A 14,059-nucleotide genomic window follows, 5' to 3' on the forward strand; every position below is an offset into this window, starting at 1 on the left:
ACATTTAAATGTCATGGTCATCAGAGGGTGTTTAGAATTTATTAACAGACTGGATTTGCTTTGAAAGAGTTTATGTTGTCACATCATTGTGCTAAATGTCAAAATTAAGGCTTTTATTCAAAAACTACAGATTTGGTCTGCAGATTGCTTTTGCCTAAGGTGTAACAGTGTGAAAGATGTCGCACCAGCATGATTTCAGTAATGGAATTTAAATCCTAACGTTCATCTTTGTCCTAGTTTCAGTTCTCTAATTAAAGTACAGGACTCAAAATATCCCTACAAATTCACAACTCTGCTTTCAGCTTTACTTGTTTGAAATGATGTGATTAACTTGACGCCTTCATATTTAATTAGCTTAAGCAGTATCAGACTGCCAAGTGGTGCATACAGCACATGACCACAATCTTTGGAGCCCCTTAAGAGGTTTTGTTCAGTACATGAAGACATATCAGCTCTTACTACTGATCATTGCAGACTGCAACTACAAGACAGATTGAATTAGTCACCATGAGTTCATTAAATCTGTATTCATGCTGTACAATATAAATGCTCCATTTATTAAACTGCACTGTTTTCACAGCTAAGCTATCCTAGATGGACTGAGCTACACTGGTGGTCAGATTATCCAGGACAATAGCAAGAAAGGGGGTTAAACGATAAGAGGATTGGGATAAAGATGCTCTGTGAATCTGCTGGTTTCTGGTTGATATTAGATCATTTCATCATTCAGCATCCAAAAACATTTAAAATACTTGAACGCCTTATAAACTGTATCTTTTGATATTCTTTAAAAATAAATTTTATGAGTTTAACGCCTCCAACAATCCTTCATTTAAGAGAAAGATTCAATGTGACAGCTCTCTAGTTATCAATCTGGTGTTGAAAAAGGACAAGACACCAGAAGTCATAACCTGTGATGAAGGGCTCTACAAGTTTTGAAGCTACTGATGTATGCGTTTGTAAAATACTTAGAATATTTTAGGTGTCACCCACTACCAAAACATCAAAGTAAACATCTTACTGTTTGTTGAAGCTGGCGGATCCGTCTCAGAGCTGCACGATGCTGCTGTGAGTTGGTGATGCGGCGGTGACGCCGGTGTCTTCTCAGCTGGTTACTGAGGTGCTGCACACAGTCTGTCTCTGCCTGAGGACGAACTTTTCCCTGCGAGGAGACGTGGAAAAGGGTTTATTCTTTCTTACATCACCACAAGGTTTGAAACCTGACAGAATTGGGTTACTTTGAAAACCAAGATTTGAAAATTGGCCAGAGAGAGTGGAGACTTGGTTGAATGGCTTTAGGCAGTCAGTGGTGTTAGTTTTGTAAGAAACCAGCAGAGAGGAGTTTGATAGTTTAATATCTTGACCAAAGCAACCCCTTAGCTTAACACTGTTGAATCTTTCTAGTAATATCTTTTGAAAAATTTCCCCAAACACTTTATAACAAGATAACTAATGCTTAATGTGTCGTGCTTTTTCTCCATCATCATTGGTCACATTATGCCTTCACACAAAGGTTGGCTCCCATCGACACAGTTGGCTGCGTAGTGAGCAAAGTTTTCTAAGCTTTCATACCTCATACATTACTCATACAACATTTTAGAGCAACACCTCATCGAACCCATGGGGGTTCATTATGGTCAGCTTTCTCATTTGAAAGATGTAAATGACAAGACAGAGCAGAAAGAGCCATGCTGTGCTCAGATTGCAGAGCGTGACTGAGAGAAACAAAGAATGTGAAGCAGAGAGTGTGTTTTTCTCAGTGAGCTGCGCGACAGTAATTAGTCATGACAGGTCGGTATCTGTGCTACTGTCTGCTGTTTTTATGGGTCACTTCAGCTGTGGGGTTCGAGTTCTGCACTGTAACGTTGTCCTGCAAACTCCTTTATGTCTTCCGGCACTCATTTCAGTCCATTATCGCCAAAAAAGCCATGTCCACCCACTGAAAACAGCAGCCCACAAAGACATATCTCTTCTTGCTTGGTGTCTTGCACTAGTGCTTTTTTCTCATAACATCCTGAAGTCAAACATTCCTTTTTTCTCCACATTTCTGAAGAAGAGATGTTGTAAGAGTGGACTGTCTGAACTTGCCTGGGGGCCTGAACAGGGAAGTGGAGGGGGCTGGAGTTCTGTGCGGGGGCCGGAGAACGACAGAGACAGTGAAGAATGTGAGAAACGGGCAGGTAGAGAAGAGGAGATGATGGAAAGATGATGTGGAGTAGGAGGAGAAGGAGAGGTGGCAAAGATGAGTAACAGTGGTTGTTTCTTTGTTATAACAGGTTGGACAGAAGAGTTTCCTAACTAGCTCTGAGATCTGATAGATTTTAAAAAAGATTACTTAAATGAATCACAGCCATGTACTTACAGGAAGTGCAGGGTCACTGGGGGAGTGTCCAGTAGCGTCTTCAGCCTCATACTTGTAATAATCCAATGGAGCACAAAAGTACCCCGGCTGTACCTCTGAACACTGTCGACCAATCAGATGCCTCCTGCAGTCACACTGCCCGTTCTCCATCATGCACCTAAAGTAAGAGACCAAAGCAAACTTAAGATGCTTGTTGATCCTGGTTTTTTATTTTTCATCCCTTGCCCTCTTTGTGGTTTTCACTCATGAACAGGATAATTATCAAATTATTATTTCACAGCCTCGTCTAACCTTTTGCACCTGAAAATGTAATCTTTAAACAGACTTTAAAACACTTAGCATACACTCACAGTAGTAATTTCAAAATATCTGTACCTGTTGTTGAAGGCTCCACCAAAGTCACAGTCACATGGTCTGCAGCCAGCCAGGTCATTACTGAGCCCCCAATACTCCGGCTACAGGGCGGAAAAAGGGTTAAAATAATAATACAATAATAATAATAACTTTATTTATGTAGCACCTTTTAAAAACACAAGTTTACAAAGTGCTTTAACATAAACACAAAAAAAAAAAAAAAAACCAAGCACAAAAACAAAACACACAGTTCAAGACACACTTGTGGAGAAAGACATCATGTATGAGGGCAACAGGAAGCATAGTCAGGGACCCAGACAATACAGGAACCATACAACGTAAAATGAGACCATGAGGACTGGGATAAAAGCTAAAACATAAACTCAGTGAGATAAAGGAGGAAAAGGCAATGGAAAGTGCAATAAAAGACAGTTACAAACATCAAATATAAATATAAAAAAATGAAAGATAAATATGAACAGAATAATGATGATAGATAAACAAAAAATAAGAATAAATAAATAAATAAATAAATAAAGAGAGCAAAAAATGAAAGAATGAAAGAATGAAAGACGAAAGACGGCATCACATAAAAGCCAGCCTATAAAAGTGGGTTTTTAAAAGTGATTTAAAAGAACCAACAGACTCTGCATGCAAAATCAAATTCAATATTAGTTATAGACTTTAAACATTATTGTCTCTGATGAACTCTCTCTTAAAAAACACTGGGATGGGTAAACAAGTAGATAATTATGAGCCAAATAATCTGTAATAATGCACACTCTGGCCACCCCTATGTCACTGCTGTCATTGTTTCACCCCATTCTGAAAGCCTGGACACGCCCCTGCACAGAGGCACTGAGTAACACTAGTAACAGTGGTATAAAAGCTAACAGGCTTTGAGGTTTTTTCAACAAAATCTGGAGAAAAACTCCTCTGTTGATTTTTAAAGAATGAAGGGAAAGATAGAGAAACTGTAACTTCTGTCCCAGAGAGATAGCAGAAAGGTGACTCCTGTAGCAACACGTTCGCCTGTTCGAGCACCAGGAGGATGAACGTTCAGCTGGTGCGTATTATGCGCCAGCACCGATCATCATTACAGTCTCCACAGACCAAACAGGATTAAGTTTAAAGTAAATATAAACCACACGGAGTGTCAGGTAACAGCGTGTCTTATGTGCGCGCATCAGGGCGGAATTCTGCCGTGTGCAACGAAGTGAGCTGAGAATTGTAAACTGCAAAGACCCGCCTTGACCACGATATTATCCTTCCATGAGTGTAAGTTTTATTCTGGGCAGTTTGGGTTGCATGTCAAAGAGCCCTGTAGAGTATAATTCACCTTTGAAGCATTTGGAAAAAAGATCACAGTTCTGAAGGTGCGGTGGCTTTTATTTTGGCGTGGCGGTGCGCAACGGTCATTTACATGTAGTGGAAACCTTGGTATAACCACTTGTAGCCTGCTTTAATACTCACTGTGTGTTAAGCATAAAAATGCAGCTTTTTTGTGAGAAACAGTTGAAGTAAAAGTTAAAACCATAAATTGTATGCAAGCCTGTAAATTCTGTCATTGTGACCAAGTGTGCAAAAACAAAATAAAACTTGCCTAACACAGACCCATTTATAAAAACGTATTTCTAAAATGGTATGTTTTCTTACCAGACATTGGTTACAGTAGCGTCCAGTGACATATCTCTTACACGAGCAGTCCCCACTGATCTGATCACAAGGAGCTCCCATCATGATGATGCCACGAGGGTCACAGTTACAAGCTGATGGAGACACACATATAAAACACACACAGGCAGACAATAAGACATCAATTGATGTCCTCTTCATAAATCTAAAATAAAGATAATGTAGTTTGTTGCACCACAAGTTTGTTGATTTTACCCCTGCACAAACACTTAATGTTTGCCATGAGTGACAGATACACACACTCATACACACACATATACTTACGCTGACAGCCCAGCGGATCGTTCTGGCTCAGTCCATAATATCCCTCCTTGCAGTCGTCGCAGCGTGTGCCTTTAACGTTGGCTTTGCAGCGACACTGTCCTGAGATCATCCCCATGTCCAGGTCAGTGTGACTGTCACACACTCCCCCCTCCAAAGAGCCCACTGGGTCACAGTCACAGGCTGGAGGTCAGAGGGAGAATGAGAAAGGGAAAGGATAGGAAGCCAAAACAAGAGAAGATTGGACTAAGTTTAGATATGACTTATTACACTAAGACAATCTCACATTACTGCAGGAGACATTTTGTATTGAAGGAAAAATGACTCACCAACACACACTCGAGGGTCCCTGATGTCCCTCAGTGGGTCTTGATAGTAGAAAGGTTTGCACATCTCACAGTTGCGTCCCATGGTGTTGTGCAGACAGTCGTCACACACTCCTCCGCTGGTGTTTCCCGTGGCCAAATACACCGCCATGTCAAAGTGACACTGGCTTGAATGGCCGTTACAGTTACACTCTGAGGAAACAAGCAAGAAGTATGATTAGACAAACACAGGTATTCCTGACAGGTGGAGTCAGAGGTAGCTTCCATCAAACAAGTTTCTCCTTTATCCTTACAAAGTCTGCAGAAAGTTTTGCGTTCATGTCAAGATAAATGTACCTGCAGTTGAATGTCATTATCGAAACATAAGGAGAAATTTCAGGCCCTTTAATAAACTTTCAGGTCCCTTTAAAAATCCCCGATGTGGCATATGTATTTTTATTCAGATTTAGATAACTTTATTAGTCCCAAAGGGCAATTCAGTTTTAGCAGACTACCAAGACCATACATACATTTGCAAACTAACAGTCAAGAAACAGGTTTTCTTAAGGGGCTCATTGAAGCAGCAACCTGAGGGCAGTCAAGAACATTCATTGAGGAGGGAATTCACTACATTTCTGCAGCTCTGTGCAGTTTGCTCCAATTTTGCTCCTGATCTCCCCCACCACATCTCCACCCTGTGCAACACAGAGCTGCTCTCATCCTGATGGTGCTAAACTGGATGGAGAAAGGAAGTCCTAATCATTTTAGTGTAGAGTCAAATTTGTGACAAATTTCATCTTTAAAAAACAGTTTAATTTCTGGAGTGACCAAGCAAAATAAGAAGCCAATTGAGACTTCAAAAAACAAACAAACAAAAAAAATGATCGAGTGCATTACACTCAAAATTGAAAAACTGACTTTAATTCAATATATTAACAACCGTTTCCATTAAGATGCATTGGGTTACGTGAAAACAATAACTTTAGGGTCAGCTAAGCTGTCAACTAATCTAATACATTAACAATAAACCAGTTTACATAATATACTCAATAAAGTCAATGTGTCATTTATTAAGTGTATTAGCACAGTTCGTATGTGCTAGTTTGTACCTCAAACAGCACCAGCATGATTAAATTATGAATGACTAGAATCATCCTGATGTCAAAGCATTATTAACAGTCTTTATGCATAGAAATCCTATTTTAAGTTGTCCAGACACAGATTGTCTCTGCTTGGGCCAGTGTTACTGTATTAGGTGAAATCTACACAAAGGTTAATTTGTATTTAAAAAAAAAAAAAAAAAAGAAAGAAAAAAAGAAAATTAGAAACTGGAAACTGGAGATTAAAAGTGAATATGTAAAAAGATATTTTTACAGCTGCTGGTATTTCTTGACTTTAGCACACTAGAATTAATATAAAGAATTCTCACATGAGCAACTTTTAATTAGTCCAGGACAGGCAGAAATAAGCTCTGGGCTTCAGCTTGTTCCTTTTTTGGTTTTATTTTTCTTTTGTGAATTCTCATCGTGTGAAATGAACCAGTGCAAATCTGCATAACTGTGTTAGATATATTATGTAAGACGACTACTCACACAAAGTGTAGACTTTTGTTCTTCGGAAACTAATGTCCAAAGTAAAATATATATTCAATCAAGAAGATCAGGAATCTCCCAAATTCACCTGTACTGTTGATGCCAGCAGCTGTGTGTTAAAAGTGTGTTAGTGTGTGGCTATGGTCTCATAAAACCCTGGTTAAACATTTCCAAGCCTCAAACAACTCTGCAGCTTCAAACAGGAAGGAGTTAACAAGGCAAGGCATAATGTCCACTCATAGCAATTCTAGCTATCACATTTCTGTGAGACCCTGCCTCTGTGTGCATGTTTCTCAAGCTGTGTGTGATTGTGTGCGTGCATGCATATCTACCTCTGCAGGTGTGTGGGTTCTCCGCCTCTGCTGGTCTCCATGGCAGGTCATTGTGGAAATCTCTGCAGCGCTCACAGTTCAGACCCTCTGTATTATGTTTGCACACACAGCGACCGTGGATCTGGCCAATCACAAAGCAGAAATGTGATGATCAATAAGGTAACATAAATCAAAGTAACACTGGTGATGATTACAGATGACAGAGTGTTTTAAGTTTATTAGATTCTCAGCTCACCATGCCGTTCTCCCGCACGTTGACCCCTGGTACTGGTGCACACTCTGAGGCATGTCCGTAACAGAAGCAGCTTCCTCTGACCACCAGCTCATAAATGGCGTAGTAATATTTCTGCAGGACATCGAAGCGTCGGTCCAGCAGGTCGTCTCCCAGAGTGTTCAGTTTGGTGAAGTTGATGCGCAGGTTGGTGATACGCAGCAGCTCTGGGAAAGATTCAAACTTATAATCAAGACCTGTTCAACTCATTTTATCACTAAACTTATCACTTAATTTCTAAGAAAACTCCCTTTTCCCTGGCGTCTGGTGTTTTCTTTGACAGAGTTCTAGAAAGCAAACCTCTGTTGCTTGTTTCTCCTCTGTCATGTATTCAATTTAGTCTAGAGTGTGAAAACTAAAGATTTTCAAATTCTAATGGCTAATTTAACATTAATTTACTATGTAGAAAACATAAATAACACTTTTATTCGTCTAAATTCATGATACATGTTTTCTTTATTTCTGAAACGGCTGTGGCTGGGGGTGGCATGTTTTCTTACAGTCTCACACTGACCTTGAATGTCAAAGCTGTACGGGTCTTTCACATGAATGGCAGGGTCCAAAACTTTGTAAATCACCTTAAACACAAGTTTAAAAAAAAGAGAAATCCTGTTAGTTTATGAGTTAATTAAGATGAACCGGTTTTATCAACAGACTATAAACATAAATAGAGTTTAAATAAACAGATTTAAAGAAGTTTTTTCTTTTTTTTTTCAAGGGGGTTCTTTTTTTTTGTTTTGAGCACTTTTTCAGTTTGTTTGTCATGTCTTGTCTTGGTTTAAATCAAGCAAAGTAACCATGAACCTTGAGGTTTTGGTGATTTATGTCTTCAGTTATTGAGTTCACATCAGTAACACTTAGATAATATGTTACACTTTTTGTTAATTTTACAAGCTCAACCTTTACTCCAGTGATGATATCGATCTTGATAGAAATCATTCTTTGAATTTCAGCTTCTCACCTCTCCATTTGTAGAGGGTTCGATGTCAGAGTAGCGCTCCTCACAGATCACATCGTTGATGTGGCTCAGGCCATTGGCAGGGATTCCTGGAAAGCTCCTGGTACAATTTGAGGCAAAGTAACGATAGGGGCGCCATGTACGGCCAAAATCAGCTGAACGCTCAATGATCATCGCTGCAGGTCGAAAAGTCTGAAGAGGAAGGAGGTAAAGACCGATAAATAGAGCAACAACTCAACAGAAGCACAATACAGGCTGTACTCACTTCTGATGCATCTTTCATCTGTGCCTTTTGTTTGTTTTACTACACTTGGATAAAACGTGCAGCCATCAAATACGCTGAGTTTGCATAACAAACATACACTCATACAAGCATGGACCCTGACATGTTGATGTGTACACAGCACATAGATCTTTTCAAACAGGAAATCCACAAACACTGCATACCTTGAACTTCATGATTAGATGTGTGAAGTGGAACTCAGCCTCTAGATTCAGTCTGATACTGACACTCTCTTGTCCTGTGGAAGAAATACCCATCACTCAACTCAGGGCTACTATATAAACTTGTAAGTGAACAGAATGAAAAATCACTAATACCACACTGACCCCGTCTTTGGGTAAATATATGTAACACAAGCACAAACCGTTGACAGACTGCCACCAGGTGCTGTCTTCATTCCTGTCCATGAGGTAGATCACATTCTGGATGCGGTGGCTGTTCCTGTGGTGGTACGGGTCATAGGGATGCTGGGAGTTACACTCGAAACACTTGTCAGACTCCTGGCAAGACAAAAAAAAAACCCAAAAAGAAACACATTTATTTTCGAAGAAGTTGTTAGCCTTTCCCCAGACATTATTTAAGGAAAACATTGTTTCATCTGGGAGGCTGAGTTTTGAAATTGCAGTAATTCTTCTTGTTCCAGAAAGGTCATCAAAGAATAATGAAGCCTGTTTTATGAACCACCTGTGGATGTTTTAACTATACAAAAAAAGTGTTCATATAATGTCTAATGCTGTTGTTGTCCAGCTCACTCCATGTGTTGTGTCCCGTCTGGTTCTCTGAGTCTGTGAACCCCCTGTGGATGAGCTGTTTCCTCAGATTAGAGCTTTAATTTCTAAAGTGAAATAATGTGGGGAATGTGCTTCTGTGTGCCAACATCAGAGTGAAAGGAACAAAAGCAAGAGAGGGATGGATGAGAGAGTTTGTTTGGATATAAAAGGAAATCTTAAGTTATGATCCACAAGTGCAAAAATATCTTAATGAAAATATCAATATCTTTACTCATGTTGGGTAAATTTATATACCCAATAATACAGAACAGTTTGATAATACTTGCTACTAATTTTGTGAACGTAAGACTTGTGTTTGCCTGGAAATTGCCACGTTTTTGAAGAGTTAATTTTTTTTTACTATGAATCTTGTACAGTATTTGTCAGTCTAGGAGTGATGGGAAGATTTTTACTGCACGTAGATATCATCCAATGCAATGTATTTCGATGCACTGGGAAAATTACATTAGCCAAAATGCAGTGAATACAATTGTCTGTACAATATCATCTATGTGGCAGTACACAATCTTTAAGGTGTAATTTGCATAATTTACTAGTTTACAACTCCAAATCTAAAAGTTGGATGAGTGTTGATATAGACAAGATCTGATGGGTCAGAAACCATTGAAACTCTTTATTTAATCCCTAATATAAAAAGATAATGTATAAATGTTGAAACCACACCACAAGGGCACACTGTTCCAAAAAATACAACTTTCAAAAATACAGCTAAAAATTGTAAAAAGAAAAAAAAAAAAGTGATAAAATATGATATAAAGAGGAAAAAAGGGGAAACAAAAGACGACCCCCCCCCCCCTTTTCCAAGGGTCCAAGGGAAGGGTTTATTTGCAGCTGGTAAGTAACATGACAGGGTTAGAAAAGGGCAACGAAAGTGAGGCAGAGCCTTTCTGAAATACTAATCTTGGAGAGACTCTGTAAAGCAAATAATTTAACTACTTCTGATTAATGTTTCTGAATGTAACATTTTTAAACAAATTATAGATTTCATCACCTTTAGTCCATACTATCATCACAAGGTAATGCACTAAGAACAGTTATGACTATGGGGTGCTGATGGCCTAATGGTCTAGGTCACGCTCCATGAGGTTTTCCCTTGTACTGATGGTCCAGGTTTGAATCTAGCCCATGGTTCTTTTGCTCATGACACTCCCCACTCTCGCCCTGTCTCTTACTCTATCCACAGCCCTTCTATATCCAATTAAAAGCATAAAAATCCCAAAACATAACTTAAAAACTTAAAAAAGCAGCTATGACTCTGTACTGGAAGTCATGGTATGGGCAAAGCTTGTGGAGGATAAAAAATGGTCAATACAAAAATGAAACCATATTTAATTTTGACCCAGAGGCACTAGCAACTCCTCTGAGCTGCTGTACTTGAATGCATGCATGCTTGAATGTTGTTCCCCTTTGTTAAAGCATATAATTGTTGTTGATGAATGACAATCCAGGATTTTAGTCTTATCTCATAGACTAGAGGAATCCATTACAAGATGACATGGAAATATTAAAAACAAAATATCAAGACCATTGAACAAGCAAGGGGTGAACGTTTTGTGAAGCTTTGATTTGAATGAAAGGGCATAACAAGCATAGACTGAAGGTGGCAAAAAGCTGACAAAAGGAAGTTAAAGAGCAAAAGAAAACGAAGGAGCTGAAGTCAGAGAGCATGGGAAAGATACAGGGAGAGGACAAAGAATGTGTGGACTCAGGCCAAGAGTAAGTGCTTGAATGAAGGGGTGATCCAGAGAAGTTTTTAAAGGATGCTGAGAAAAAGGAAGGTGTAGGTGAGAGAAGTGGCTCTGCTGTGAAGAAGGGTCTCAAACAACGCAGCAGAACTGGACAAAGAGAGGGGACCAGTGTGGAACAGAGGGTAGAGGGGTACATTTGAGAGTGGGGGGCCGTTATGAGGGGCGCAGAGAAAGGGTGCTGAACAGGCAGATGAGGGTGAGCTGGCACCGATAAATGGTAGATTCCAGTGCTGTGTTTCTTAATTAGGTTGTTGTCAGGGGTGATTAAGCTGCTACAAACAACATGGTGGTTAAAAAGATTTAAGGGGGTGCTCAAAGTGTGCTGGAAGCTACGTGTGTATGTGTGTGTATAAATGGGGATGTAAATGGATGTACATACAAACACACTTTTGTTGCACTTGTAACACCGTGTGTGTGTTTTTTACATGCTTGCTTATTTTATCTTCCTTGACTAATCAGTCCAAGCATAAATCACCCCAAATCCTACTCTGACACCACGGCTGCCGGACAGGGCATCGTAGACCATCCACCCTAACTTCTGTCACATAAAAAAGTAAAAACTGTCTTGTCAAGTTTTCTTGGAACAAGCATATATATATACACGAAACTAAACAAGTACAATTTTCTTTCCCTATGGGTGGATTTTTTTTTAGCAATTCAGTCAATATTTTTGTCTTTTAACATCTTGAAAAGACATTCTTCTGGACTTTTCAGGTGAATGTAGCTCATATTAAGTCTAGTAAGATATTTTTTTTACTAAAGATAAGACATTAACACTTGCTCAGATTTCAGTTCTACGGTGCATGTTGTTCAAACCACCAAAACTAAATCTTACCTGAAACAAAACTGGACAACAACTGTCTGATTTCTCTTCATCACCCTTTCGGGCACACTGTAAAACTTCAGCTGGTCCCTGGTATGAACTTGTGTGGCTTTAAGACCGGCCCTCCCTCCTTTGAGCTCTTATTTATCTCCCATTAGTCAAGGCTGCTGAGCTCAACTACAAGGCTTTCTGCTCCAACAATACGCTGATGTAAGCCTGATGTTGATTTGAAAACACGTCTTTGTCACATTGTGATGGCGGCTTTGCGGAGAAACCACACCAGCCCCCCTTACATGCAGTTTAAACCTCACTAACAAGATGAAATCTGGTGTTTTCCTGCAGTTAGCACCTCACTTACTGACACCAGCCTATTATTTGAGTGTACTAATTTTAATTTAAGTCCATACTGTCATCATAGTATCTAAGGTTGGGCGTTTCTGGTGTGAGGCTGATATAGTAGTGCTGACAATCAAATACATTAAAGATACACATTAGAGATAGAACAATATGGATTTTTTTGGGCCAATATCGATACTGATTATTTGTAGTCAAGGAGGCCGATAACTGATATTTGAAGCCAATATTAATTTGCAGTCAAAGTGCAAATATTGGTGTCAAAATTTTGAACAATGCAAACACTTAACAACATTCAAATACCTTTAAGCATGAGTTTGTTACACAGCTCCCAGGTTTTGCAGCATGTTTTATAAAGTTAGATGAAAACTTAAAAAAATAAAATAGCTAAAGTTTTCTACAGTAAATTAAATTTTCCAAAATTTTAACCTAACTGCAATAACTGTAATAACTGCACTGCTGATTGGCAGTTTCCCAAGCCATGGCTAACAACGGTTATGCTGTGTCGTCTAAAGCTAGAGTTTTTAGTCAGCAGAGCATAAAAACGTGCAGTCACTTCCTCAGCGTTCGTGGAGCTGGTAGCTGTAGATGAAAGCTAACCTAAAGTGTAGAGGATGTCTGGGTAAAAGCTAGCAGAGAAATCCACTGTCAGCCCGTGTCGTTGCCTCAGGTGAGTTACGAGGTTGTCATACTGCCCCTGTACTTGAGCTTCAGTGGCAGCTCATCTTAAGTCGCTGTCTTAGTTCAGCCCAACCAGGTGGGTCTAATGGCCACAAGTGACTGAAAAGCAGCTCCCTAAACGCACTGCTTCCTCAAGTGCCAGGAAACTATGAAATCTGATCTCTGGGAGAACAAAACAGAACCTCAGAGAACCTCTGTCAAACACAGATGATTGATGAACCTGTGGACGTTTAAAGGCTGGGAGACAAATGTAGTGGGCCTCTAAAGGAGCTTCTGACAGACCTGCAACTGTCTGCACCTGGATTTATGCCACAACAGGCTGTCACCATATCCTGCCTCTTTCCGTGGACGGCCTCTCACCAATCAGAGAGTGTCAATCATTTCAACCTGGAAGTCGAAACAAGTGGATATCCCTGCCCTGAGGCAACAGACGCACAGGTACATACATGTAGGTGCAGAGGAACAGATGTAGTAGGCGGGTGCAACAGAGGTGACTGTCAACATGATCTTGGACATGTTTAGATTTGTGTTAACAATGGACAGAAAACCCTAATTTCTACACCTTTATCTGTTTGGATTTCATGCGATGTCTGAGTCTGTACTCACTCCTTTACATTTTGGGTCTTTTCTAATTTCAATGATATAAAAACTTGAACACATTTAAGAGTTAAAACAAAATCCAGAACACAGAGGCTTCAACTGCAAATTCCTCTGACCAGCTTAGCTTTTGTGGAGTATCACTAGTGAGAACGCAGTTGCTAAAAGCAACCGTGACTTTTAGTAAAGTGATTAGAAAAAGGGAGTAGAAAGAGGTTAAAGACGTGGAGGGAGTCTCTGTGTGTGGCTAAGGTGTGGTCGGCTTGTGTGTCTACACCTGGGGCCTGTTATAGAAAGACCGGGCTGGGGTTGGGGGCACATGCTCATGGAAACAAGGAGGAAAACAAACAGATGGATGAACAATAAAATGATGGAAGAGTGGAGACTGGAGGTGAATGATTGCATAAAAGAGGACAAACAAACCATCCCTTTTTCCTTCCCATTGATTACTGTGTGCTGTAGGAGAAGGAGTGTCAGGGTGCTGAGAGATACAACAGCCAGGTGGGAGAGTGAAGATCAGTGTGTAATAATTTAGAACGATAGACCTGTCATGTGCAAAATAAATCAATTTTTATCAGCCATTGTGCTCCTTTCTTTGCATCTGAAGCTAGAAACATCTTCTACTTTGTGCAAACTCTGTGCAAACTTTGTG

The 14,059-nt window shown here is 39.8% G+C and overlaps 1 protein-coding gene across 2 annotated transcripts in view; it reads right to left on the reverse strand.

The window, feature by feature from the left end:
• Nucleotides 1-14,059, reverse strand: part of lamb2l (laminin, beta 2-like) — a 51,727-nt gene that overhangs the window by 12,295 nt on the left and 25,373 nt on the right. For both annotated transcript variants that reach the window (XM_074681226.1, XM_074681225.1), the window contains exons 4-15: nt 8,778-8,913; nt 8,578-8,651; nt 8,134-8,322; nt 7,687-7,750; nt 7,137-7,339; nt 6,902-7,022; nt 5,002-5,190; nt 4,676-4,855; nt 4,373-4,485; nt 2,738-2,817; nt 2,363-2,519; nt 1,022-1,162 (exon numbers count right to left, since the gene is read on the reverse strand). In XM_074681226.1, coding sequence (XP_074537327.1) covers nt 1,022-1,162; nt 2,363-2,519; nt 2,738-2,817; nt 4,373-4,485; nt 4,676-4,855; nt 5,002-5,190; nt 6,902-7,022; nt 7,137-7,339; nt 7,687-7,750; nt 8,134-8,322; nt 8,578-8,651; nt 8,778-8,913 — 1,647 coding nt within the window. The remainder of the gene's footprint in view (nt 1-1,021; nt 1,163-2,362; nt 2,520-2,737; nt 2,818-4,372; nt 4,486-4,675; nt 4,856-5,001; nt 5,191-6,901; nt 7,023-7,136; nt 7,340-7,686; nt 7,751-8,133; nt 8,323-8,577; nt 8,652-8,777; nt 8,914-14,059) is intronic.

Source organism: Halichoeres trimaculatus, unplaced genomic scaffold (assembly GCF_033239565.1).
Source record: "Halichoeres trimaculatus isolate MK-OKI-2021-1 unplaced genomic scaffold, fHalTri1.1 fHalTri1_scaffold_11, whole genome shotgun sequence".
NCBI lineage: Eukaryota > Metazoa > Chordata > Actinopteri > Labriformes > Labridae > Halichoeres > Halichoeres trimaculatus.